The sequence below is a fragment of the Xyrauchen texanus genome, chromosome 22, assembly GCF_025860055.1.
Source record: "Xyrauchen texanus isolate HMW12.3.18 chromosome 22, RBS_HiC_50CHRs, whole genome shotgun sequence".
Lineage (NCBI taxonomy): Eukaryota > Metazoa > Chordata > Actinopteri > Cypriniformes > Catostomidae > Xyrauchen > Xyrauchen texanus.
This window is the reverse complement of record NC_068297.1, coordinates 14772316-14800017: the sequence shown is the minus strand read 5'-3', so window position 1 is coordinate 14800017 and position 27702 is coordinate 14772316. Positions and strand designations below refer to the sequence as shown.

Sequence of the window (27702 nt, the reverse complement as noted above, 5' to 3'; positions counted from 1 at the left end):
TTCTCTCCGCCTTCTGTCCCCCAGTGCACTTGATCCCTCCTCCTTGCATCAGTACCGGTACACTGCTCTCCATTCAACCGTATGCAGATCGTGAGTCCCGGGAGGTGGGACGAGGGCAGGGCTGCTGGAATGAGACGTGTCTCGGAACGCACTAAAAACGGTAATTTTTCCACGTCTCTCCTCACTCTACCTTTAGAAGCTTCACCTGCACTTTCAGTCCGCCTCGGAGCGCACTCCACCCGAGCGACATGCCTGGAAACACAACTCAAAACTCGGTGAGATTAGAAAAATCAAACGTAGCTGGCAAAACACTCTTGTGTAGTGCTTTGACTTGACTATCTTCTGTTGTTGGCATTACACAGATACTCTATGTGTTGAGTAGGAATTGCCTAGGATGCATGAATATGTTTTTTTTGTTTTTTTTCAGTATCTGCAAACTTTTTTTTTTCGTTTTTTTTTTTTCATTTGGTTACTGTTATATAACTTGCATGCAATCTGTGGGAGTGAACGCAGGACTGGACAAACTGACCATTAAAATAATCTAGTAGAATTTAAAATGGTATTTAATATATATATATATTACATAAAGGATTCATTTAATAAATTATAAAAAAATAAATTATAAAATGTATAATATATACAATATAATGATATATATATTATAATATACATGTACATTTACGCATTTGGCAGACACTTTTATCCAAAGCGACTTACAGAGCCCTTATTACAGGGACAATCCCACCGGGGCAACCTGGAGTTAAGTACCTTGCTCAAGGACACAATGGTGGTGGCTGTGGGGATCGAACCAGCGACCTTCTGATTACCAGTTATCCACTTAGCCTACTACGCCACCACCACTAAATATATACAGTAAATACATAACACACACATGCACATATATATATATATATATATATATATATATATATATATATATATATATATATATATATATATATATATATATACACTGTAAAATCGAATTAGTTGATCTTACTTATTTTTTTAAGATTTTCAAGGTGTTGAAGTGATGGCTGCTGGAAATGGGGCCTGTTTAGGTTTGATAAAAAATTACTTTTTCAAATAATGATGTTTTTTACATCAGTAATGTCCCGATTATACTTTGTGATCAGTTGAATGCCACTTTGGTGAATTAAAGTTCCACTTTCCTTCCGAAACAGCAATATTTGTACATTATTCCAAAGTTTTGGCTGCCAGTGTATATATTTGAGTTATGATTCCAAAATGTGACATTTCAAGTACTGTTTAATTAGGAGGAATTGCTTTCATTAATGACAACTTTAGGGTTTAGATAGTAAAGGTAAATTGATTAAAACTAGTCAGAACAAGTTAGTTGTAAAAACGTAAGTTGAGTATATTTATTTTGTACAATTTGAGATTACTTACTATTAGTATTTGCAGTGTATATAATAGAAACAAAATTAAATACATTTTTAAAAATACAAGAAGTTCAAGAACAAAGAGACAAGTAGAAATTTGGGGATATAATAAATACATAATTACCTGCATTTATTCATATGAAATAGTGGCCGTGAGGTGCTTCATGTTTGTAAAACTCTACTCTCAAGAGTTCATGTCAGTTCACCAAGGCCATGGATCAGAGTTTGGTTGTTTGTGAGGGGCACTGCCCATGAGAAAATAAACCATAATTACTGGTTGTTTTGGAGATTTCTTGCTCATAGACCAGATCGCTTTAAACTGAGTCTATAGGATTCATGTTTAACTTTGTATAAAACTATATCAAAAAGTGAATTGAAACAAAAGGGAGAAGGTAAATCATGGTTGTTAACAGATATAGCTTCAATGTGTTTTAAAAATGTAATATTTTGGATATCAATTTTAATGACAGTTGAAACAATACATCAATACTTTGGCTGCGCTAAAACACTGATTTCAGTTATAAGTGTATCTGGAATCATTTCTGTTGCAAGATCCTAAAATGGCTGCCTTTCCCTGTCATTTTTTATGTTCTCAAAAGGAGGACAAAGAAGTCCTTCTTTATAAAATGCACATGCCTTTCATCTGATAGATAGCAGGACATCAGGTGTAATATTAAGATGTTTAAACATTGTAAGGACAAACCCACCAAGACATTACAAGATTTCTTTATTCACCTCTGTTGACACCTGCGGCAAGAAAGACATGCGAAAGTCTGTCCTTGAAGGACCATGTGCTTATGTCAGAATTGAATCAGGTGACTTTGTGTCAGCTATTCATATATTCAAGTTTTCAATGGTATCTGTTATTTCAACAGACTTCATTCATAAAAACCTACTGGCACTATAAGGCTGGCTTAACTGAGAAAAAAAGAAGAGTAATAAAAGACTGAGTGTGTTTGAGAGAGGTGGTCTGTAATAGATTCAGTGGAAGCCAGCAGGGTTTATAATGAATGAGTCTATTTGTTATTTCAATCACTCCACAAACAAATCTGAGATGGGTATGAAGAAGAGCTGTGTGTACATTTGTGTGCATAGATAAATGACATCATTGACAGAGCGGAGACCTGCTTAATACTCCTGTAGTTGTAAAGACATGACTTATTTCTTTTCGATGTGTAACAGTCACTGGAAATGTAAGTTTTGATCTTGTTTAAGGGTGTGTGTCCTGTCTGAAGTTGATGCAGAGACATTCCTAATGAATATAATGGTCTGTTTATAAACCAGCGTTGGCTTTCCTGCAGCTCAACCCGCACAAACCCAGTATTTTTCCACCTCAGTTCTAAGTATGAGTAGCTCTGCAGGGAACTCAGGGAGAGAGAGAGAGAGAGAGAGAGAGAGAGAGAGAGAGAGAGAGAGAGAGAGAGAGAGAGAGATTGAGATTCAAAAACTCTTTATTTTTCAAAACAGAGTTCTCTACAAAAGAACATGATTTAACTCAAAACTTTCCCAAAGCACAAAACATTCTCCACAACAGAACATAAAACATTTTTAAGACACCAAATGTTTATGAACTCCTCTACATTATTTGTGGAACTGTAGAAATCAAAATAAACTTTCAATCTAGCTTTCACCATTCTAACAAAAACAGTGTTTATGTCAAAATAGGACTCTTCGATCTTATTCCTTCTACTTAGGTAGATAGCCATTTTTGCTTGACCAAATACAAAGTTAAGCAATTGACATTTCAATCTCCTTTTCTGACTGTAACTGAAACCAAGAATAAATAGATGCTTTGAAAAATGCTCTCCAAACATCATGAACATTTGTTGCAACAACTGAAAAAAAGAGCACAGTCTGCTACAATCCAAAAAGCAGTGATAAACTGTTTCCCACTGTAAACAAAAAGGGCATTCTTCACTTACAATAGGATTGATGATGGAAATGAAAGCATTGACAGCCACACTACCGTGGAGAATTCTCCACTGTAGGTCCCCTGCCCTTTTGGTCAACGGTGGTTTGTAAATCACTCTCCATACTGGTCTGACCTCATTGTCAAGCCCCAGATGAGCTCTCCAAGGAGTGTCAGCCCGACCACTTAGTTTATCTTTATTCACAATTTTTACAAACATTTTATACATCGTTTTTCCTCCCATGTCATCAAATTCATTTGTGGGAGTCTCTCTGGACTCTAACAGTTGACCAGTGCAGTCTTTAAAATCAGGAAAAAGAGTCAATGCTGGAAAAGAATCATCAACAACTGGTTGACATTGTCCATTACAGTAGTCTTTTATCAAGGATAATTCAGTCTTTGTGAGTTCATGCTTCCAATTGCTGACCATTTGATCTATGACCCTTATCGATCTGACTCCAACATGAGAGGCTAGACCTGCAGTGTCGATCAAATTTGGTCCACACAGATCAACCACATGTCTCAGTGTAACAGTCCCAGCCGCACAGAACAACTGCATAACGAAGGGCCCTGTTATGTGTTCCACGTTGAAACGAATGCCATTCACCACTGGCTCCTTCAACAGCCATGACAGGGACTCGCAGCTTGCCACTCTCTTTTTATGGAACATCCCCCACACAGTGAACAGTCCATGGTAAAACTTTGGAAGGTTACACAGTTTTTTAGCACTCAGGTCCATTAAAAACAAAGTCTCAGCAAGACCCAAAGTCCCACCTCGGATCAATATAGTTCTGGCTAAGGGTCTCCAGACAAGGTTTGCAGGCCCAACAAGAAGCCTCTGGATGAACTGGAGTCGGAACGCAGCGCCCCTACTGGCGAGATGAATGAGTCCCTGCCCTCCTTCCTCCTTTGGCAAAAACAGTACACTCTGTGGGACCCAGTGCAGCCGATCCCAGAAGAAGTCCACCAACACTGCCTGTATCTTAGCCAGCAGTTGTGCAGGAGGGTCTACACATGATAGTCGGTGCCACAGCATTGATGACACTAAATTGTTAATCACAAGTGTTCGACCCCTAAAAGACATGTGTGGCAAGATCCATTTCCATTTCTTGAGACGTCCTTCAACTTTTTCTAAAACATTGTCCCAATTTTTACACAGAAAAGTATAATCTCCAAGATAAACACCAAGATATTTAAAACCACCCTTGTTCCAAATTAACCCGGAAGTTTTCTGCTTAACTCGTTACTGATTGTCACAGCTTCACTTTTTCCCCAGTTAATTCTGGCAGATGACAAAACGCCAAAACCATTAATATTTTCTACAAGGGTGTCTATATCTTCCTGTTTTTTAACAATGACAACAACATCATTGGCATAAGCAGATAATTTAAAAATGGTTTCACATCCAGGAAGGTTTACACCGACAAGAGATTTTCTTAATTTGTGCAAAAGAGGCTCTATGGCCAAGGAGTACAGCATGCCAGATAATGAACATCCCTGTCTGACCCCCCTATGAACTTTAAAAGGAGCACTTAAACCACCGTTGATCTTTAAAATACTCTCACTATACAAGACTCGAATCATGTTTACTAGGCCAGAGCTGAACCCAAACGCATCTAACGTTTGCCACAAATACTAGTGTTCGACTCTGTCAAATGCCTTTTCTTGGTCAATTGAAATCAGACAAATTTCGCAACTCAATGAATCGGAGAGGTCTAAAACATCACGAATTAAAATAATATTATCAGATATCAACCTATTGGGTATACAATAAGTCTGGTCAACATGAATGACATACTCCATAACGTTTTTCAATCTCATTGCCAACACCTTTGACAAAAGTTTGTAATCCGTGCAGAGCAGAGCAACCGGCCTCCAGTTCTTTATCTCTTGTAAATCCCCTTTTTTGGGGAGAAGAGTGATGATTGCTCTCCTGCAACTCAAAGGTAAATGTCCTTTTCTTAAACTGTCTCTGAGAACAAGCAACAAGTCTTTGCCAATCACAGGCCAGAAAGCTTTAAAAAATCCACAGGAAGTCCATCAATACCTGGAGATTTACCGCTTTCTAGACTCTGCAACGCAGAATATAGTTCATCAGCAGAGATTGGAGCATCCAACTCCATGTTAGCCTCCTCAGAAACCTTGGGTAAGCCCTCATGGAAAGACTGCGCCACCTCTGATCTCTCTTGGAACTCACTCTTGAAAAGATTCTCGTAAAAATCAACTGCAGATTTACGAATGTCCACAGACTCTTGCAGCAATTGTCCAATGCTGGACCGCAGAGAGTGCATAAGCCTCCTTTGTCCATTTTTTCGTTCAAGGCCGAAAAAAAAATGAGAAGGTGCATCCATTTTGGCAATATTTTGATAACGTGAGCGAACCAGAGCACCTTGAGCAGAGAAACCCAACAGGTTAGATAGAGCTGACTTTTTCTTTTTAAGAATTTTAAAATGTTCTCCTTCTCTTGTTGAGTCTGCCAAACTTTGCAGCTTCTCTATTTCACTCTCCAAAGTTTTCATAGATCTAGTCATGTCCTTTGTGACATTGAGAGTATACTGTAGGCACAGCTGTTTTATATTGACCTTCCCTATGTCCCACCACTGTTGTAATGAATTGTACTCAGATTTTTCTTTTGTGAAACCACTCCAGAAATACTTAAAAGCATCTTTAAAAGTGTTATCAGAAAGCAAGGATACATTAAAATGCCAATAGGCACTTCTACATTTCACATCCTTAACAAGGATAGCAACTTGTACGAGGCAATGATCTGAAATACCAGTTGGGTGTATTGAACAACCTTTAAGAACATTGCTCTGATGTTTGAAACAGTAAACTCTATCAAGCCTAGCCAAAGACAAAGAATTATCTTTAACAGAAGTCCAAGTATACTGACGCTGAGTGGTATGAAAAAAACCTCCAAACATCACATAAATCATTCATCTCAATTACTTTTACAAGACAATTCTTACTGGCTCCATGTGGTTCTGGGTGGTTTCTGTCTAGAGCTGCATTCTCAGTGCAGTTAAAATCCCCACCCAGGAACATGTATCCATCAGTGTCACAGTTGCTTATTACATCGTTTAGAATGTTTAAAAGACCACCCTTTCTGGGCCTACAGTAGGAGCATAAACATTGATGAAAGTCATTTTTACACTTTCAAAAACAGCTTGTATTTTTAACAAGCGACCTGCAATGATTTCCTCAGTAACACAAGAGATGGGTAAAAAATCTCTAGAAAACAAAATACCCACTCCACCACTGTTGCTACACTTATGACTGAGAAAAACTTCCCCATCCCAATCTTTCTTCCACGTGATTTCATTTTCAGCTGTGCTAAGTGTTTCTTGTAAAAAAATTACATTTAGTTTTTTAACTCTAAACAAACTGATGAGAGAAACTATCTTCACATCCTCTCTAGCACCATTAACGTTTAAAGAACCCAACTTTATGTCACACATAGTAAAAGTTAAGTTGCATTTAAACAGAACAGAGAGGTTAACACAAACAAAGAAAAAGACAAACAAAAGACACTTAACCATCATTAACTAATTGTGCTCTCGCTTTAAACATGAAAAATTTCTTGATCTGTAAAGGTCAGTTGGCCAGGGTTTTCTGTATTTTTCATGAACAATCTGACTGAATCAATGAACAACTTTAAGTCTGGGAAAAACTCATCAATTTTAACCAATCTCAACCCTTTAGTTCTTTGTAAAAAGGACTGAATTTTTGTGAAAGAGTAAGCAATCTCCACATCCATCTGTGTGTCTCCATTAACATCACTTTCAGACTTTTGCGTGTTCATCAACCCATCATCTGACTGAGAAGAACAGCTCATAGGATTCGTTTTTGATACTTTTGCATTTTGTTCAGTGATTGATTTAATTTCTGGATTTTTCCTCTTTGTTGACAGTTTGGAAATTTCAGCATCCAAAAAAACATCTTCCTCATTAAACAACACTGACTCAGCTACTCTAGTCGCGGTTTGACCAACATTTAAAACCTCGTTTAAACCATCTTGTGCGTTTTGTTCACTCGTTACATTTTCTGTCTGCTCATTCTCCTTATCGCTATCATCTCGGTTTTCTTCCTGCACGGTTCTCTGCGGTTCGCCAGGTAAAGAAACTCCGCTTCGTTAACTGCACGCGTCTCCCCTGCTCTCTCAGGGCAAGAGCGAATCACATGCCCAACAGTCCCACACCCAAAGCATTTCATCGTCTCTGATGTTACATGCAAAGCGTAGTCAAAGTCATCAACTTAAACACTAGATTTAGCTCTTCATTTCTCTTTTTAAGAATCATGTGTACATGTCTCCTAAAAGACACAACGTGTTTGAGATGAGGAGACTTGCAGCTGATAGGAATCATCTTTATCGGAGTCACTAGTTTTCCATGTCTGCCTAGCTCTTTTTCTAAAAGCTCATTTTTCATAAACGGGGGTATATTCGAAATAATGACTTTTTTGGCAGGGTTTACAAGAGACAGAACTGGTGTGTATGTGTCCTGAATCACAACTCCACTTTCAAGCAACTGATTTACTTTGTCCACACTGTCTAAAAAAATCACAACGGCACTATTCATCCTAGAAGCCGATTTTATACTGTCATAACCGACAGTCTCACCCACCGCTAGACTACAATCCTCAACCGAACACCCGTTAGGGCGGAGAAAATTTAATAGCGTGTCGTGCGCGTGAGTTTGTGCAAACTAGTGTGTTCACCTGCTGCAGCCATGCTGACAGCCACGCCGGCCGCCGCCGCCTCCACCAAACACACACCAATGAACCCCAATGAACACTGTTCCTCTAAACAACTCCTCAAAGCATCAACAGAGAAACAAAAGTTTTGAAAGAAAGTAGAGAACTCACATTCAGCACGCTCTCAGCAGCACTCACCGCACTCACTCCCAACACGCACTCGCAGAGTGAGACACTCACTCCCAACACGCACTCGCAGAGTGAGACAGAGACAGAGAGACAGAGAGAGAGAGAGAGAGAGAGAGAGAGAGAGAACCGCATTGTATTAAAGACTTTCAATCCAAGACTATTGGATGTGTGGACACACACACCCACACACATTGATATGTTAAGTGCTAGGTACTTAATATTTCAACTCCTTTGTATGTTTTCTACAGCAACAGTTATGTACATGCTATGGAATTTCCAAATAGGCAAAGAGAAATAAAGCAACATGAAAAAGAAATTGTTCATAATGTTTTCATTTCCGTTTCTTGTTTTCAATCTCTAGAATCTAGATATACATTTAAAAAAAAGGTGTTCTTGCCTTAAAGGGATATTCATACCACACACATATAATTATATCATTTAAATAATGAAAATACAGGGGGGCCTGGGTAGCTCAGCGAGTATTGATGCTGACTACAACCCCAGGAGTCGTGAGTTTGAATCCAGGGTGTGCTGAAATATATACAGCTCTGTAAACAATTAAGAGGCCACTGCAAAATGATAATTTTCTCTGGATTTACTATTTAAAGGTATGTGTTTGAGTCAAATTAACAATTTTGTTTTATTCTGTTCTGACAACATTTCTCCCAAATTCCAAATAAAAATATTGTCATTTAGAGCATTTATTTGCAGAAAATGAAAACTGGTCAAAATAACAAAAACGATGTTCCATGCGACACAGCCAGGTCAATCAAGGTGTGGATGGAGGACCACAGGTTTAAGACCCTGTCAGGGCCAGCCCAATCTCCAGATCAGAACCCCATTGAAAACCTCTGGAATGTGATCAAGAGGAAGATGGATGCCACAAGCATGAGTATTTGTGCCAGGAATGGCATAATGTTACCCAGCAGCAATGTGAAAGACTGGTAGAGAGCATACCAAAGACGCATGAAACCTGTGATTGAAGATCAGGGTTATTCCACCAAATATTGATTTCTGAACTCTTCACAAGTTAAAACATTAGTATTGTGTTGTTTAAAAAATTATATATGAACTTGTTTTCTTTGCATTATTCGAGGTCTGAAAACACTGCATCGTTTTTGTTATTTTGACCAGTTGTGATTTTCTGCAAATAAATGCTCTAAATGAAAATATTTGTTATTTCGAATTTGGGAGTAATTTTGTCAGTACTTTATAGAATAAAACTAAAATGTTTTTATTCAAACACATAAACAGTAAATACAGAGAAACTGATCATTTTGCAGTGGTCTCTTAATTCTTTTCCATTGCTGTATACGTATATGTTGAAAGAAATCTAAACATGACTGTCTTAGCTACACAGCACCACATAGATTTCCACCACATAAATATCTCCTCAGATGTCTGCAGGCTTGCTCCTCAAATAAAGAAAGCAGATAGACTAACTTTACTAACTTTATTGGACACACGCCTCTCTTTTCTCATCTTTTTAAAAATGATCAACTATGTGGGTAGGAAATAAATAACATTAATCTAATTGGAATAGAAATGTTTAATTTTTTTATTATTGAAAAAAATAACAAAATACTGTATGTGATATGATATATTATCATAATATATTATTATATCAGGGTTTGATTTAAACTTCTGTATGTATGCATGTGTGTTTGTAGGATTTACAAAGGTCCACTAATGTAGTATATCAGGCCCACCATGTTAGCCGCAGTAAAAGAGGGCAGGTCGTGGGCACCAGAGGAGGTTTCAGAGGGTGTACAGTCTGGCTCACAGGTAATAAACACACACACACACACACACACACACACATGTTGTGTTTCCATGTTTTATGGGGACTTTCCATAGACATAATGGTTTTTATACTGTACAAACTTTATATTCTATCCCCTAAACCTAACCCTACCCCTAAACCTAACCCTCACAGAAAACTTTCTGCATTTTTACATTTTCAAAAAACATAATTTAGTATGATTTATAAGCTGTTTTCCTCATGGGGACCGACAAAATGTCCCCACAAGGTCAAACATTTCGGGTTTTACTATCCTTATGGGAACATTTGGTCCCCACAAAGTGATAAATACACGCTCACACATACACACACACACACACACACACACACACACACACACACACACACACACACACACACAAACAGAGCCGATTCAAATACGTAATTCAGACGTAATTTCACAAACATGTGACACCTGTAAAGAAAGCCTGATGGGAAACCAGATTTTCGTATTCATTAATTTGTTTAATTTTGAATCATATAATCAAATCAGATCTTTATTTGTACACGTGGCTGGGTAGTAGCGTTTCTGAAGTTTTGGGGCCCTAAGTATAAACACTCTTTGGGGCCCCCACCTCCACAACACATCATTCAACCCCCAAGAAAACTACCTACGCCATTACCAAAAATTAAATTAAAAATCCAACATTTATCGCAATGTGTTCCTTTACTTTGACAATATTTAATTTTACATCAGAGTTTATCTTAACCAGGGAGTTTCATAAACAGCGTTGCCTCACTTTGAGCATCAGAGTCTGCATGTGGGTCTCTGATTGGTAGATTTAGCTCACAGGTGGGAAAGCTTGTGCTCGAGAATGAGCATTCTGAGTCGGGTTTGGGGATTTAAAGGTAGAGTTGCACCAGCTGTGTATAAGGTATCATTTAAATTCAAACTAAGGGCTTTCTATAACTACTCTTTAGTTTATAACTAAGTAATTACTTCATGTAGTTACAGATGTTCTTAACGCATGACTTGGTAGGTTGTAAGCTCTCTTTAAGTGTAAAGCAATGTGTAGTCGTCTAGTCAAAAAATATGATGTTATTACGATTCATTTATTGATCTAGCATCCTTAAAATTTGTAAACAGAAATGCTGAAAATCCATGCATTTCAGGTTAATTATTTTAGAATAAAAGCAACACTTTTTGTCTCATATAACTGTATAAATAAATTACATTTGTATTAAAATATGATAAATAAAAAAAATCAGTAGGTTACTTATAATACATAGGCAATCTAAATATGTAAATAATCGGTTAATATTTAGGAACAATATGAAAAATGAATACGAGAATAATAAAAAATACTAACACAACAGAACTGAAACACTGGCATTTATTAATTTGAATATGAGGTATATTTTGTATGTGTTGAAACTTAGCAAGCCAGTAACTCCCGAAAACGCACACAGGAAGTGCATAGTTTAGATGGGATCCTGCTGATCACTAGAAGTCTTTTTTTAAACAATATTTTTTTCTTGTAAATGTCATCATCTGAATATCTCAAGGATTGATGTCATTCAATCAATAGCTCTTTTATTCCTACCCGCTACTCCTGGTCGGAGGCATCTGTGAATATTAAGTTTATTAACTTAAATGTATGGTTTATTGGTGCAACACGCAAATATTTAGTTGTTTACGCATTTACGCTATAACTAGTCTAAGTTGTATGTGCAGCTGGTGGAACCGGCCCCCTCGAGAGGGTGATGTACTCTCTGCCAAAGTTTGTCTGTTTCTTTCATAAAAAAAAAGAAACTTTTGGAAGACTTGACGTTTTCTCTGCAGTTTCACTGACTTTTTTGCGCTTTGCTGCACCTCTTTTGTGTCATTTCATGTTTGTTTGTTTTTTGTCACTGAAGTTGGCTAATTTATTCGGTCACAGCTATCTGGGTCACATTCAAACCAACTGTCCAATGCTTGATTGCCAGCTGCAACAGGTAAATACATATTCGTGATGACGGAGGAGTGGATTTCCTTTAAGGGTGGGTTGAATGACTTACGTAGGGGAATTGAGCAATGACATGACTACTGTATTGGGAAAAGATGATAGCCTGCAAAATTATTTTATTTTTATAGCTGCAATCTCTAATTCACTGATTTTACACCAAGATTATATGTCATTTATATGACATGTACTTCAGAGAGCCTGTGATTAAGCCTAGCACAAATGAACAACGTTGACAGGGGCCCCAGGCAGTTGCTTGGTTTGCTTGTCCTCTAGCTTCACCTCTGAGGCTGGAAACAAGAACCGTGTGTGGTTAAGCCAATCTACACAGAAAAAAACAATCAAAGACCATATGAAAAAAGACAGTTAGTATTTACCCAAGATGGACCACTTGCATTCAATTTTATGGAAACTGGATCGCCCAATATGGCGGATGTACAAAGGAAGTCATGCCATATAGGTATAAGACCGTTTTGGAGATATCAGTATTTCCCCATTCAAGTAGGTAGGAGCTTAAGTTTTATGCCACTTGTATCCATAGAAAATTGCTTACTAAGAGCATTCCCAAATTGGCTACCGAGTGGTCTGACTTGCCTTGAAAGTGACTTTGATATGTCTAAAATAAGTGTGAACTTCAATCCCTGTTTTGCCTTAATTTGGGATTGAACCTGCAACATTTGCATGAGCAGATTATTCTTTATCTTTCAGGTTAACAGGAAAGAGATATTGTTACATTTAAACTTTTACTTTTCACTGTTCCAATTATTGCGCGCGCACACACACGCACGCGCACACATAAACCATCACTAGCACATTATTTACAACCAACTAAAACTCAACAATCCAAAAGTCAAACACTCTTTAACATCATATTATTCCACTGAAACCTAAAATAAAAAAAAAGTGATGTGTATTTTATTGCTTTTGCTGCTATGTCTGCTGTGTTTGTGTAGGTCTATCAGGGGCTGGTAAAACAACGGTGGGCTTTGCATTAGAGGAGTATCTGGTGTCCCACGCCATTCCCTGCTACTCCCTGGATGGTGATAACATCCGTCACGGCCTGAATAAGAATCTCGGCTTTAGTTCAGAGGATCGAGAGGAGAATATTCGGCGTATTGCTGAGGTGGCCAAACTGTTTGCAGATGCTGGGCTAGTCTGCATCACAAGCTTCATCTCGCCATTTACCAAAGTAAGCAACCACAACAGCACAAACAATCAAATCGGATCATTGTAGTATTGATACAGTGAGTAGGCCTATGGTTAATTCGATTAAAACTTTTTTTTATAACAAGTATTTCTAAATTACAACACTTGGATGCACCATCAAGACGACATGTCCTGGAAAGTTATTGAAAGATCTATCTATACAACACGACAATTTCTAAACCCACGTTTTTAACAGCCTCAGACAAACAGGACAAAAAAGGATGTGTTAGGACATGGTCAAAAACATGAAAGGAAAGTGTAAGCAAAATTTGTTACAAACATTGTGTAGTGTCTATTTTGTTATACTATATTTTCACTGGTGTTTTTTTATTTTTTAAATGCATAATTAACATGGATAAATCCTGCCACTACAGGATCGTGCGGACGCCAGGTGCATCCATGAAAGTGCTGGCTTGCCATTTTTTGAGGTGTTTGTGAACGCTCCACTGGAGGTGTGTGAGAGCAGAGACGTTAAAGGACTTTATAAGAAAGCAAGAGCTGGAGAGATTAAAGGTACTATAGCATACACACTGCTACTGTACAGTACAGTCAAATATTTACAAAATGAGTTAAAAATGAAATGTGTCATTTCTGTCTCACTAGAATCACCAAACAGAATTGCTAAAATAATTGTAACATTTAGAAATAAGATTAAATTCGTTAACATTAGTTAACAAGATTAGTTAACATTAACTAACAATGAACAATACTGTGAAGCTTTGCACTCAGGAAGACACGGGAAAAAGCGTCGGCTTCAGGTAAGATTCTTTAATTATACACTTTCTGTTCGATACACAATTGTACAACACGCGTTCTTTTAGTTGCTACTCTGGGTGTAGGTACTCTCTCTCCCGAGGCTCTGTGGCTGCTGCTCTTTTATGCCGCTCTCCTCATGCTTACTGCAATTAGACACAGGTGTTAGACATAATTTAGCTCAGGTGTAAGCGCCCTTACCGCTTTTCTCTCCCGGACGGGCGCTTGACCACGCCCCCGCTGCCACATACCCCCACCGCCCGACTCAGGCTGGGTCGTCATCCGGCCTGCCTACCACTCCCCCCCCATTTCTGGAGAGGAAGTCAGCGGCAGCCATCTGCACCCCCGGTCTGTGGATCACCTTGAATTTAAAAGGCTGGAGTGCCAGATACCAACGGGTGATCCGGGCGTTAGTATCCTTCATGCGGTGAAGCCACTGGAGTGGGGCGTGGTCCGAGCAGAGGGTGAAGGCCCGCCCCAGCAGGTAGTAACGGAGTGTGAGGACCGCCCACTTGATGGCCAGACACTCCTTCTCCACGGTGCTGTACGTGGTCTCCCTCAAGGAGAGCTTCCGGCTGATGTACAGCACCGGCGCCTCCCCTCCACCACCTGCGTGAGTACGCCCCCAGCCCTCTGTCTGAAGCGTCCGTCTGCAATACAAAAGGGAGAGAGAAGTCAGGTGCATGCAAAAGCGGCCCCCACAAAGTGCAGCTTTAATCTGTGTAAACGCCTGTTGGCACTGCTCTGACCATTGGACCGGATCTGGAGCCCCCTTTTTAGTGAGGTCAGTCAGCGGGCTGGTGACATCCGAATAATTAGGCACAAATCTTCTGTAATAGCCAGCCAGCCCCAGGAACTGCCTCACCCCCTTTTTGGTCTTGGGTCTAGGGCAAGTCGCAATCGCCGCGGTCTTGTCAATTTGGGGACGCACCTGGCCATGACCCAAGTAGAACCCCAGATACCGTACCTCCACACGCCCAACCGCGCACTTTTTCGGGTTTGCCGTGAGCCCCTCCCGCCACAGCGATCTCAGGACGGCCCTCAGATGTTGCATGTGCCGCTGCCAATCATTGCTATAAATGATGATATCGTCTAGATAGGCAGCGGCGTAAGCAGTATGCGGTCTGAGGATCCTATCCATGAGACGCTGAAACGTGGCTAGTGCCCCGAACAAACCGAAAGGAAGCGTCACGAATTGATGTAATCCGAACGGCGTGGTGAAGGCCGTTTTTTCATCATCGGAGACCCGCACCACCGTCCCTATTTCCATCAGCGGACACTGATCCCGGAAGTGGTCCGGGTCTCTGCACCTCCAGCAGACCGGCCCAGGCGCCACGGCCGCACCCGTGCTGGCGGGCGCCCCCACCTGAGAAGGAGAGCGGCTGAAGGACGGGGAAGGGGTAGGCGGGTTCTCCCACGGCCGGGAAGTTGGTCTCATGAATCCTCCGTGCCTGCGGGGGGAAGGAACGGACCCTGGGGAGAGAGCAGAGCGAGAGGGAAGAGGGGAGGGGAGAAAAACAGGGGAAGACACAGGGGAAGGGGAGAGAGAGAGAGAGAGGGCTCATCCGCCCTTGGAATCGCCGCCATGTGGTCCTCCGCGAGTCGTACGGCTTCCTCCAGCGACGCCGGGCGGTGGCACTGGACCCACTCCGCCGTTCTCCGGGGCAAGCACTGGACAAACTGCTCCAGTACCACCTGATCGACGAGCTCCTCGACGTCGCGGCCCCCCGCAAGCAGCCACCTCCGACAGGCATCACGGAGCCGCTGGGCGAGCGCAAACGGGCGGTCGGACTTATCCAGTTTCAAGACCCGGAAGAGCTGGTGACTTTCTTCCGGGCTCCGACCAACCCGTTGCAGGATGGCTCTCCTCAAGTCGGTATAAGCCAGGAGGCTTGTTGCCGGAAGTTGTTGTGCCGCGAGCTGTGCTTCCCCGGACAAGAGAGGGACGAGGCGGGCTGCCCACTGGTCACGCGGCCAACCCCAAATTTCCGCAGTGTGCTCAAAGAGATCCAGGAAAGCCTCCGGATCATCTGCCGGCCCCATCTTCTGTAGCGCGGGTGGGGGCAGTGTGGCGCGGGTGTCCGGGGTCGCGGCTGCGTCTGGAGCGGCCTCCTGGCTGAGGAGGCTCCGGATAGCAAGCCGGTCCTCTGCTTGAGCCCGCATTATCTCAAAGAACCGACGATCCTGGTCCTGTCGGAGCTCAAGCAGAGACTGTTGGTGGCTCTGATGGAGAGTAGCGAGGGACTGGAGGACTTCCGCCAGCTGGGAGGACTCTATGGGGCGACTCTGTTCCATAATTTGCAGAAAAGTTTCAGCTAACTCCCGGGTTTCGGCACCAGTGTGAAGCTTTGCACTCAGGAAGACACGGGAACCAGCGTCGGCTTCAGGTAAGATTCTTTAATTATACACTTTCTGTTCGATACACAATTGTACAACACAATTGTACAGCGTTCTTTTAGTTGCTACTCTGGGTGTAGGCACTCTCTCTCCCGAGGCTCTGTGGCTGCTGCTCTTTTATGCCGCTGTCCTCATGCTTACTGCAATTAGACACAGGTGTTAGACATAATTTAGCTCAGGTGTAAGCGCCCTTACCTCTTTTCTCTCCCGGACGGGCGCTTGACCACGCCCCCTCTGCCACAAATACTTTTACAGCATTTATTAGTTCTTTTTCATGTTTATTTTAACAAATAATAACACATTTTTAAATCAAAAGTTAGTTCATGCTCTTTGAACTAACATGAACTAACCCTAACATTAACATGAAATAATATTAACAAACATGAATAAATACTGTATAAAAATCTATAAATCGTTGTTAGTTCATGATACCTAATGCATTTACTAATGTTAACAAATGCAACCTTATTTTAATAAATGCTATCAAATTAATGACCCTTGCCTTCCTCTGGTCGTACAGAAAGATAGTCCTGCCCCAAACTCATGCCATTGGTTGAGCCAATGTTACTAAATTAGACTTTTTGATATGCTCAAACAAACAGAGCTATTTCATAGTGCCACAGATTACACTCAACCTACAAATGCTTACTAACTGTTGTCTCTGCATATTATGCCGGAGTAGGAGAAAGTATTTTATCATCAAAACAATTACACACTTCACTTTTAATAATAGACAGCTGAAAATGGCCATTTACAAAGCATCTACTTACAAAACCCCTTTTTTCTTGTTTTGTCTTTCTTGCCATGCTCAGGTTTCACTGGTATAGATTCTCAGTACGAGCGTCCAGATACTCCTGAGCTGGTTTTGAAGACCGGAGAGCTCACTGTGACAGAGTGCATCAATCAGTTGGCGGACCTTCTGAAAGAGCAGGTTAGTCAGGAGCTGAACACAGGCTTGAGAATGGGCTTAATTTCTAATTCAAGTGTAAATAGCAACAAAAAGTATCTTTGTGCTAAGCCAGAGCCTATTTAGCAGAGGCGGGACACTTCTACAGTATTTAAATTAATGGAAGAAATTGGAACGCACAACCAAGAATCTCTAGCGCCCAATGGTCAATGGATGTAGAAAGGAAGTCCCTCCTTACAGTTAAAAGAGCCAGTCAACTTTTAGATACAGACATCGCCTGTCAATCGAATCGCTAATGCGCATTAGCTAAACAAGCTACAAAACTTTTGTGTTTTAGCTTAATATGAGATAAAGAATCTAGTTTCATTTTATTGCTGATTTGAAATATGTTCTTTGATCGTAGTCTTGACCGACCGTTTTTGAGATTTCGGTCTTTCTCATTCAAGAAAACAGGAGCTGCGCTTTCATGGCTGGAAATAGCCTCCGAGGGTGTTCCAAAGATGGCCGACAGTGGACTAACTTGCTAGAAAGACTTTGGCTAAGTACAAATATTGGCAGATACTATTTGGACCCCTAATGTGCTTAAGTAAATACTAACATACAGTATAGGGGCATTACTGCAGCATGTTTATTGTGTTTATTTATAGTCCCACAGAAACACTACATCAACCCCTACCCCTAAACCTAACCCTAACCTTCCCCTACAAAAATGAACCATGGTCTTACTACAGTAGACATAGTATCACTATGGTATTTTGTAGTAAAATCATAGTAATCACAAAATTAATCATAGTTACTGTATTAACAAAATATTACTGCAGTAATGCCATGGTTAATTGCAGTACAACTATGGCTTCCGCCAAAACCATGGTTAATTTTACCCCAGATCAAACCTTTCTCTAAACTTCCCGACCTTAACAGTGATCAAATAACTGCAAGGAAATCCACATTAAATGCAAATAGCCATGCTGTGTGGCAAATGCTATTTACAACTAGTGCAAATAGTCACTCTTATTTATTTTTTTATTCAGTAATTATTTGCTCACTATTTACCTTAATGTTGTTCCAAACCCAAATAACTAAGTCCACGTTCATTCTAATCCACTTTCATTTAAAAATCTATTTTCGAAAGTCTTCATTTTCAGTGAAGGAAACACTGTTCCAGCCCTAAACTTATCAAAATCAATTCATTTTCAAACAAAAAAGTGTGAACATGGCCTTACTCTCTTCCATGGAACACAAAAGGAGATGTTTAGCAGACTGCTAGCGGCTGATAACTTTTAGCTGATAACTTTCATTTTATGGGAAAGAGCAGCGTCAACTTTCTTCAGAATGTTTTCTCTTGTGTTCCATGGTAGAAAGTAAGTCATTCAGGTCTTGAATAACATGAGAGTGATTGAATAATAACAGAATGTTCATTTAATTTTCATCTCATCATGGTGAACCTTTTTATACATTGCTGACTAGGAATTATGATGAAGTAATAATTCACCAACACCAATGTCATTAGATTTTTTCATCCAACCCTCTCTCTCGCTCTCTCTCTCCTTCCCTTCCTCTCTCTCAGAGCATTGTTCCCAGTGGAGTTGTTGAGGAGATTAATGAACTCTTTGTGCCTGAGAACAGACTGAAGCTGGCACAGGCAGACGCCAGCACCCTACCTTCTATCAGCATCACCAAGGTAACCATCGCAGTAGCATTCATCCTCAGATCCAGGATCTACTCCAAAGTGTTCATGTTCATTAATGTTTTGTTTAATAAAATGAGTGAATATTTTACAATGTCACATAACTGGTTTATTAACCTGTGAAAAGTGTGGTGTTACTGTTCCCTTATTATAGTGCAAATGTATTCCAAACACTTCCAAGAATAGTGTTTTGAATGCTGTTCCTAAAAGGTTCAAAACGAATGTGATTGTGGCGAGCAGGGCGGGGCCGAGCAGTGTCTGGGCAGAGCGAGGCCAGGAAGATAAGTGGTGAATGACTTCCACCTGTGTGCCACATCGGTCTCGCATTCCAGGAGCAGAGGGAGTATTTAAGAAGAGGAGACAGTGGCAGACGGGGAGAGAGAGAGAGAGACGCCTGCAGCTTTGTGTTTGCCGAGTGTTAGTGTGAAGCGACTGCTGAAAAGCAGTGTGTGAGATGTTACACTGAAAAGTGTATAGTGTTTGTACAATAAATATCTACGTGTTTTCAAGCCAGTCCCAGCTTCCTCCTTTGCCATCCTTGAATTGTTGCACTGGTACCAAAATCAGGGAAGGGTGTGCTGTCATGGAGTCCTCGCCACTGCCGTCAACCAGGAGAAGGAAGAGCCACTGCCAGGAGAAGGAGGAGTGGCTGAAGACCAGTTGACAGTGTGTCTGGGGCCAGCAAGCCTGTCTCTCTCTTCTCTCTCTCTCTCCTCTTTCTGCTTTCTTCTCTCTCTCTATTCCACTCTTCCTTGTCCTATTCCAACCCGGAGACCATCCTGACTTGGCAATGCTTCATCCCTAGAAATGGGGGGAGTCACAGCCCAGAGAATTCCCCGGACTGAGTTTGGCGATGGGGGTATGTGGTGAGCAGGGCGGGGCCGAGCCGAGCAGCATCTGGGCAGAGCAAGGCCACTGTGTGGAGCGGAGGGGGGCGGGGCCAGGCTAGAATGTTGCACGCCCGGTCCCCAATCGGCCTGATGGGGCGCACGAGGGATAAAGGCGGCCGGTGACGACGGTTTGAGAGAGAGAGAATTACGGGCATATCCGTCATGTGTGTGTTTATGTTTGTGCTTTTGGTTTAATTTGAATTAAATTATTATTTATATTGACAAGCCGGTTCTCGCCTCCTGCCCATTGTAACCCCCCTTACATTGGTGCCAAAACCCGGGAAGGAGGAGGGATGCCCGTTGCAGAGTCCTCGACACTGCCGTCCACCCAGGGGAGCACCGCTGCCATCTGCCTGGTGACGGAGTAGCCCGACCGCCCGGATGCGGGGAACGGCCGCCGTCCGCAGGGCGAGTGGGTACTGGATTCCCCGACCTCCTGGAGCGATGGAGCCGCTTCCAGGGGTGGAGGAGTGCCCTGCCGTCCCCCAGAAATGCGGAGGGGTCGAGAGAAGACCGCCGTCCATGAGGGGAGGAGGGAAGTAACTCCCCGATCGCCTGGAGCGGTAGGGCCGCTGCCAGGGGTGGAGGAATGTTCCCAGGTGCCGCCAGAAAAGCGGAGGGGCGTTCTCTCTGCTGGGGGTCGGAGGTTTGACTCCGGTTCGCCCGGAGAGGAGCGGCTGTCGTCCGCCGGATAGTGTGGAGGAGTGTTCGAGGACCACGCGACGGTACATTAGAGAACCGGTGAGTGAGCTTCTTCTCTCTCCTCTCTCTCTCTCTGTCGCACCGCGTTGGCCTTTGCCCTCGCCTATTTTTTTTTTGTTATTGTTGTTTTTCCTCTCCTGTCTCCTCCCAGGTCGAGGAAGGCGGGGATGACCTGACGGGGCGCAAAGCACGCCCCTCCCCAGGGACAGAGGGGGGGGGGTGTGTGTATGTCATGCCGTTGGCACCCCGGCCTGAGGTAACGCTGGGAGGAGTGTGGAGCGGAGGGGGGCGGGGCCGCACTAGAATGTCGCACGCCCGGTCCCCAATCGGCCTAATGGGGCGCGCGAGGGATAAAGGCGGCCAGTGACTACGGTTCGAGAGAGAGAGAATTACGGGCATGTCCGTCATGTGTGTGTTTATGTTTGTGCTTTTGGTTTAAGTTTTCATTAAATTATTATTTATATTGACAAGCCAGTTCTCGCCTCATCCTTGCCCATCGTAACCCCCTTACATGGGGCTTTTCCACTGCACGGTACAACTCGACTCGACTCGACCTCGACTCGACTCGACTCGACTCGACTCTGTGGATAGCACCTGGTACCTCGGTCAAGTTTCCAAGCAAGGCGAGCCGATACTAAATGTGACGTCAAAACCCTGCTGATCACTGAATGGTCAGAGAGAATCATCACTACCAGCATCACTGGATTTTCAACAGGGGACATCAACCGCTAGTTTTAAAGTTAACTACAGAGATAGCAGTATCATTTGATCACGTGACTTTTGAATTGTAAAAACCTACCAACAGTGTAGGGAAAAGTAAATAAAAACTTAAAAGTGACTACAGAACCATCAAGGAAATGTGGAAGTGGTTCGACCAAATGGACACTATCTAGACCGGCGAGCAATGGGAGGGAGAGTGCCCCCACGATGGAGGATGGTACGGTTACTCTATAATCTGCTTGAAAGCTTCACTTTGTTTAGCTGACCAGCTTCTGGACAGCTTGCTTCTAAAACAACCAGGCCAATTTAACTGTTACATTTGTGTAATTTCAACATGCAACAAATGCTTTATGCATCACAATGCATCCCAGCTTCCTCCTTTGCCATACTTGAATGGTTAAAGTGATCTTACTTATTATTCTGTAATGTTATATTATTAATGAGAACTTTGGCCAAGGATAATTCCTCCAAATACAGACATATGAATCAGAGCACATTCAAGAGTATGTTGCAAGCTAAATATTCAATTTGTAACTATAAATTATTCTATTTGTTTGTGTGTAGTTGGATTTACAATGGGTGCAGGTGTTGGCTGAAGGTTGGGCTAGCCCTCTTAATGGCTTCATGAGGGAGCGAGAATACCTACAAGTTCTTCACTTCAACACTCTACTGGATGGTAAAAAAAAGCAAACACACCCTTGCGTTGTTCTAAACCATTATGGCTTTCTTTCTTCCATGAAACACAAAAGGAGATGTTAGGCAGAATGTTAGTCTTCATTCTTAATTTTTTTGGTGAGCTGTTCCTTTAAATTTTATATAAGAGGTGCCTCAAGCTTTCTAGTCATTGGAAGTCTCGTTACAGTTAGAGTTGTAGGTTAATATCTTGGATTTGACAATGATGGTATTTTTACCAACAGCGGAGAGCTGAGCACTAGTATCCAAGCTCAGCACTAGTATTCTAAAATATATTTTTTATACATTAATTCCCATGTGCCAGTGCTGAAGCTGCTTTCCTGAGAAGGAATGATGCAATGCTCTGGACAGCAAACAGCAAATACGTGTGTACATACATTACGAATTCGAGCTCTCCTAGCTATGAATTCAAGAAGTCAAGCAGTATAGAATACAAGTCAAAATTCATGTGCTAAGTAAATGGGGCAAGTGTTTTTCTTATTAAAAATGGCTAATGAATGTGCAATAATGTGCAAAATAAGGACATTAAGTTCACTGATGTCTTGGAAATTATTTCTACTAAATGTGGATGGTCTTAACCATGCCCAAATGCAGGTGGTACCATCAACCTCTCAGTCCCCATTGTCCTTCCTGTTGCTACGGAGATTAAAGAACATCTAAATGGCAGCGCGGCTGTGGCTCTGGAGTACCAGGGAAAACGTGTCGCCATCTTGCGAAACCCGGAGTTCTTTGAGCATCGGAAGGAAGAGCGGTGTGCTCGCCAATGGGGAACAGCCTGCCCCAAACACCCTTACATAAAGGTATTCAAAACACTTTTTTATCATGATAACAGAGGTTTAAACAAACCACCAAAACATTGTTATAGAGGAATACTAGGATTACACTCACAGTTTAAAATGTATAGGGTTTTAGGAGCAGGGCTCAGAACCAGGGACCAAAAACTAATTATTATTAATTTCAGTTTGTTCTGAGCAGAACCAGTATTTTTTTGTTCCAATTCCGGCGTTCCACAGCCTCCTTTCCAAATAGTTACCGGGTAGAACAAAATAAATGAACGGTTAGTAACATTCTTTTTAAAATGACAGCACTCTACACTAAGGGTGGGTAATATACCAGCTGCAGTGTTGCCAGATCTCACAAGAGAAACAATGCAACTCTTTTGGAAAAACAAGTTCAAAATAAGGGACTTACCTCACCCAAATTAAGCAAAAATAAGCAATTAAATGTTCAGGAATTGTCAGGAAATTATAACAAGGTTTCTTTAAAAAATTATCGGAACAAAATTACACTTTTTTGTTGTTTTCTTATTAACCGATTACAAGAATTAAAAAAACATAATTCACTCAAGAACAATTAAAAAGGATTTTGTTCCAATTTTTGGTTTCGTTCTGTAAAAGATTTAGTTCGTTTTCGGATATGAACTGTTTTTAGTTCCTGCTCAGAACCTCTTAAATATCTCAATATGTTAAGGAGTCCTGCTTTTGTTTTGCTCTGATTACAAAATCACAACTGCCACTCAATATCATTCTGCCTGATAAAATCACACCAAAGCAATAAAGACAACTCCAGACTTTAAATCAGAGTTCACTAGACCTGTTATTTTCCATATAAGCACTTTAGTGGGGGATCCAATTAATGTTATAGAAAGCACCTGTATATTCTATTGATATGCACCAACTAGCTATGCATTTAATGACCTTAACCTATAACTAGAAAATAAGACAATTGTTTCATAACAGATAACAGAACAGATATTTTTGCACAGCATGCTCACTACTAACATTCAATGTGTGTATTATAGTTGTAACCATTTAAAATGCATATATAGTCAAATATTGCACCAATGCAGATGACAAACTGCTTACTTTAACCGCTTGTTAGCAGATGGTAATGGAGAGTGGTGATTGGCTGGTAGGGGGTGAGATGGAGGTATTTGAGCGAATCAGATGGAACGATGATCTGGATCAGTACCGTCTCACTCCACGAGAGCTAAAGCAGAGATTTAAAGAGATGAAAGCAGGTAAGAACAGATGCATCAACAAGGACGTTTAAGGGGGGCCTGGGTAGCGAGTATTGACGCTGACTACCACCCCTGGAGTCGCGAGTTACAATCCAGGGCGTGCTGAGTGACTCCAGCCATGTCTCCTAAGCATCCAAATTAGCCCGGTTGCTAGGGAGGGTAGAGTCACATGGGGTAGCCTCCTCGTGGTCACTATAATGTGGTTCTCGCTCTCGGTGGGGCGTGTGGTGTGTTGTACGTGGATGTTGCGGAAAATAGCATGGGCCTCCACACACGCTGCGTCTCCATGGTAACGCACTCAACAAGCCACGTGATAAAATGCATGGATTGACGATCTTAGACACGGAGGCAACTGAGATTCGTCCTCCGCCACCTGGATTGAGGCGATTCACTACCCCACCACGAGGACTTAGAGCGAAGTCATGTGGTCCTGACTTGGCAGCCCCCATGAGGGGACCCTCTCTCCATGTAGAATAAAGCAGCTTTGATGAGTTTATTGATATGTCTGGAGTCTTCACCTCATGTAAGTGCTCATGATTTTAAACATATGTTTCAAAATAACATTTCATTTCTTCGGGAGTAAAAAATAAATAAATACTGAGTGCACAACAAGCGAGTACAGCACATCGAGCCAGTTTTAATACTGATCTGATCTCATTTTAACTTTATAAGTTACTGCTTTTAAAGAGTGATCCTCTTGTGACACATTAAACTTTAGTTTTATGTTTTTAAGTTTAATCAGTCTTTCATTCTGGATCTGGATCCACTGTTTTCCCAGATGCCATATTTGCATTTCAGCTGAGGAACCCAGTGCACAATGGCCACGCTCTGCTGATGACTGACACACGTCGACAATTAGAACAACGCGGATATCGAAGGCCAGTGCTGCTGTTGCATCCTTTGGGTGGCTGGACCAAAGATGATGATGTGCCTCTAGACTGGAGAATGAAACAGCATGCGGCTGTGTTGGAGGAGGGCATTCTAGACCCACACTCCACCATCGTGGCCATCTTTCCCTCCCCCATGATGTATGCAGGACCTACTGAAGTGAGTAGAATATGACCTGCAACACAAACACACACACAATCTCCCACAGTCACAGGATTGCCCACGGACAGTTGAAAAGAGAGATAATATAGAAACACACAGTTTCACACGCATGCATTTTAGAAATTAAAATCTCCCCTTTCACAGTTTAAACTGAGTAACAAGCAGGCTATTTATTATCTAACCTTCTGTCTATGTGTATGTTAGGTCCAGTGGCACTGTCGTGCAAGGATGGTAGCAGGGTCTAATTTCTACGTTGTGGGTCGTGATCCTGCTGGAATGCCCCATCCGGAGTCAGGGCAGGACCTGTATGATCCAACTCATGGGGGTAAAGTTCTGTCCATGGCACCTGGACTCACCTCAGTGGAGATCATCCCATTTAGAGTGGCTGCATACAATAAGACTAAGAAGGCCATGGACTTCTATGACAAGGACAGGTGAGACTGGAGTAAAGAAAAAGCATTTAAAACAATGCAGGTGACTTTGCACTCATCATTACTACTGTTGGCTATGAAAGTTTTCATTGGATTAAATTGGTATACGGTGAATACAGTTATGACACACACACAAATTATTCTGGAGCTTGAAAGATGGATGCCTTTACCGTATCTCCTTTTGTTACACACATTTCCTCATACATTTTTCAGGCATGCTGAATTTGAGTTCATCTCCGGGACCAGGATGCGCAAGCTAGCTTGCAGTGGAGAGAACCCTCCTGATGGCTTCATGGCTCCCAAAGCCTGGAAGGTCCTAACTGAGTATTACAATTCCCTACAGAAAGACCAATGACGACATGTCAACATCCCCAACGAGACCCATCCACAGCCCCTTAAAAGACATGCCAACACAGAAACCTCTTAAGATCAATAAGTTTTGCACTGTGAATACCTAAGTTCAGTGTAAGGCATTAAATAATGAAGGTGGACACTTGTTCTCAAAATATGTTACCTAAGGAAGGTCAGGTTATGCAAATTATCAGGGTATTGCTTTTTTGTTAGGGAATATAAAAGTGACATTTCTCTACTGTGAAATTTGAACTAATGTGCCTTAAACCCAATAAAGACATTGCCAGTCCCAAAGAGAATATAAGAAATTGTTCTTAAATTGTATTCGGAAATGTGACTTGTGTTTTATCAGAGCAGTATTCCTATAGTCCAAATACTGCCAGTGCAAGGGTAGGATTTCTCTATGTAACCAGAATAATTATGTTTACATATAAGTTTTTTATTTCTCAAGAGAGGATTATCTGGCAATTATAGTAGGGAAAAATACTTGGGAACATATTTATTTGATTAATTCAAAGACAATAATGAATGACACTGTTATATTAAAAAGTTAGCAATGTCTATGAAATATTATGTTAGATACTGTATATCTTATCTCTTTTCATTAAATATGTGTACGGTAGTTACATAAGCGAGATCATGTGGCTGCTTCTTTAGATGCGACTCTGTGTGTGTGCACTCGGTGTGTGTGCGTGCGTGTGTGTGTGTGTACAGCTTGCTTTCTGTTCCCTGAAACGAGGGCAAAAGTTACATTAAACAGATGCAACTCGAGTTTGAAGTTATGCGCAACACAGCTACTGAAAGAGAAACTGTCTACCGCCATCATGTGGTCACTAGCTCAAAAACACCATCTGGAAAATAGCTGATTATGCAAATACTAAATAACTTCAGGTAAGTTACAGTAACTTCAGCAAACTGCTGTAATGGAACCTTTCCGTGTGACACATAGAGCAGTTTATAATCACGTTATGGGTGTTTGTTCAACTTCGGGCACTTTCATGTCTTTTACCATGCCTTGATCATTTATTTTAGCCATTTTCCATTTGTGGTATTTTTTTATTTTTGTTATTTAATATTTTTTTGTTAAATGCATTTTTATAGGCCTACTGATTTTAGTGTTTTAGCCCCAGATCTAGACTTCAATATAAAACTATTAAAATCCATTATAAAATACAAATTCGTACATGTTCAAAACTATGATAATCTAAACAAATAGTTAAATAAACAAAAATCTCCTTTTTTCTCTTTTTTTTTACCACTGTCCCACAATTGCGGCGTCATTTCCACCACAACAAACAATTTTCCCTTTGTAAGTTTTATTTAAAAGTTAGTGTAATGTTTGTTAACTAAGTCAACAAAAAGTGTCTGTGAAGAACATGCATTGAGATTAAAAATTAGACTAATGTTTGATATGAATGAGTGATGTTTGGTAAAAAAGAAAAAAAAAGAAAACAAATCAAGGTAAATAGGCCTATCATTTGAGAGCAGTAAATTCATATTGGGCGAAATTTCCAATCAAGCTGTTATTTTGCCAAATGATGTAATAAAGTGTGAAAATATAATTGAATTGTTTGTATGTCAGATAAAGTGTTAGCTATAAAATTAGCCTTAGAATGACAAAGTTGGCCATTTTCTTTCAAAAAAATTTACAAATTTAATTTCCATCTCCATCATTTCCACCAAGGAATTTCATTATACACGATACAGAATTTAAGAAGTGATAGAAATGTCACTGGTGGGAATTTTTATTAATTTTAGGAAAAAATTTAATAAACCTCCTGTGATGCATGTACATTCACTGTTGGACATTTTTTAGAAGAAAAATATGTAAAACTAGTGAGTGTGAATATTTTTGTTCTTTACTATCTATAAGTCCAAAGTCCTAAAAGTGCCCGAAGTACACAATCTCATGGCTAAGAACATGCATAATGTTTATTTTAATTTAGATTCCACAAATG

At 41.1% G+C, this 27702-nt stretch overlaps 1 protein-coding gene across 2 annotated transcripts; it reads left to right on the top strand.

The window, feature by feature from the left end:
• The first annotated feature begins 133 nt into the window (after window positions 1–133).
• papss2a (3'-phosphoadenosine 5'-phosphosulfate synthase 2a) lies at window positions 134–26375 on the top strand. Of its 2 annotated transcripts, none has more exons than XM_052154286.1 (12): window positions 134–275; window positions 9864–9978; window positions 12891–13126; window positions 13518–13656; window positions 17106–17224; window positions 18768–18881; window positions 21764–21875; window positions 22487–22692; window positions 23777–23912; window positions 24691–24959; window positions 25167–25396; window positions 25607–26375. In XM_052154286.1, exons 1-12 carry the CDS (start codon window positions 249–251, stop codon window positions 25746–25748), a joined length of 1845 nt encoding a protein of 614 aa, XP_052010246.1. In that variant the 5' UTR covers window positions 134–248; the 3' UTR covers window positions 25749–26375. The 2 variants fall into 2 exon arrangements, with proteins under 2 accessions (XP_052010246.1, XP_052010245.1); XM_052154285.1 differs by having other exon boundaries at window positions 23774–23912.
• Window positions 26376–27702: the final 1327 nt, after the last annotated feature.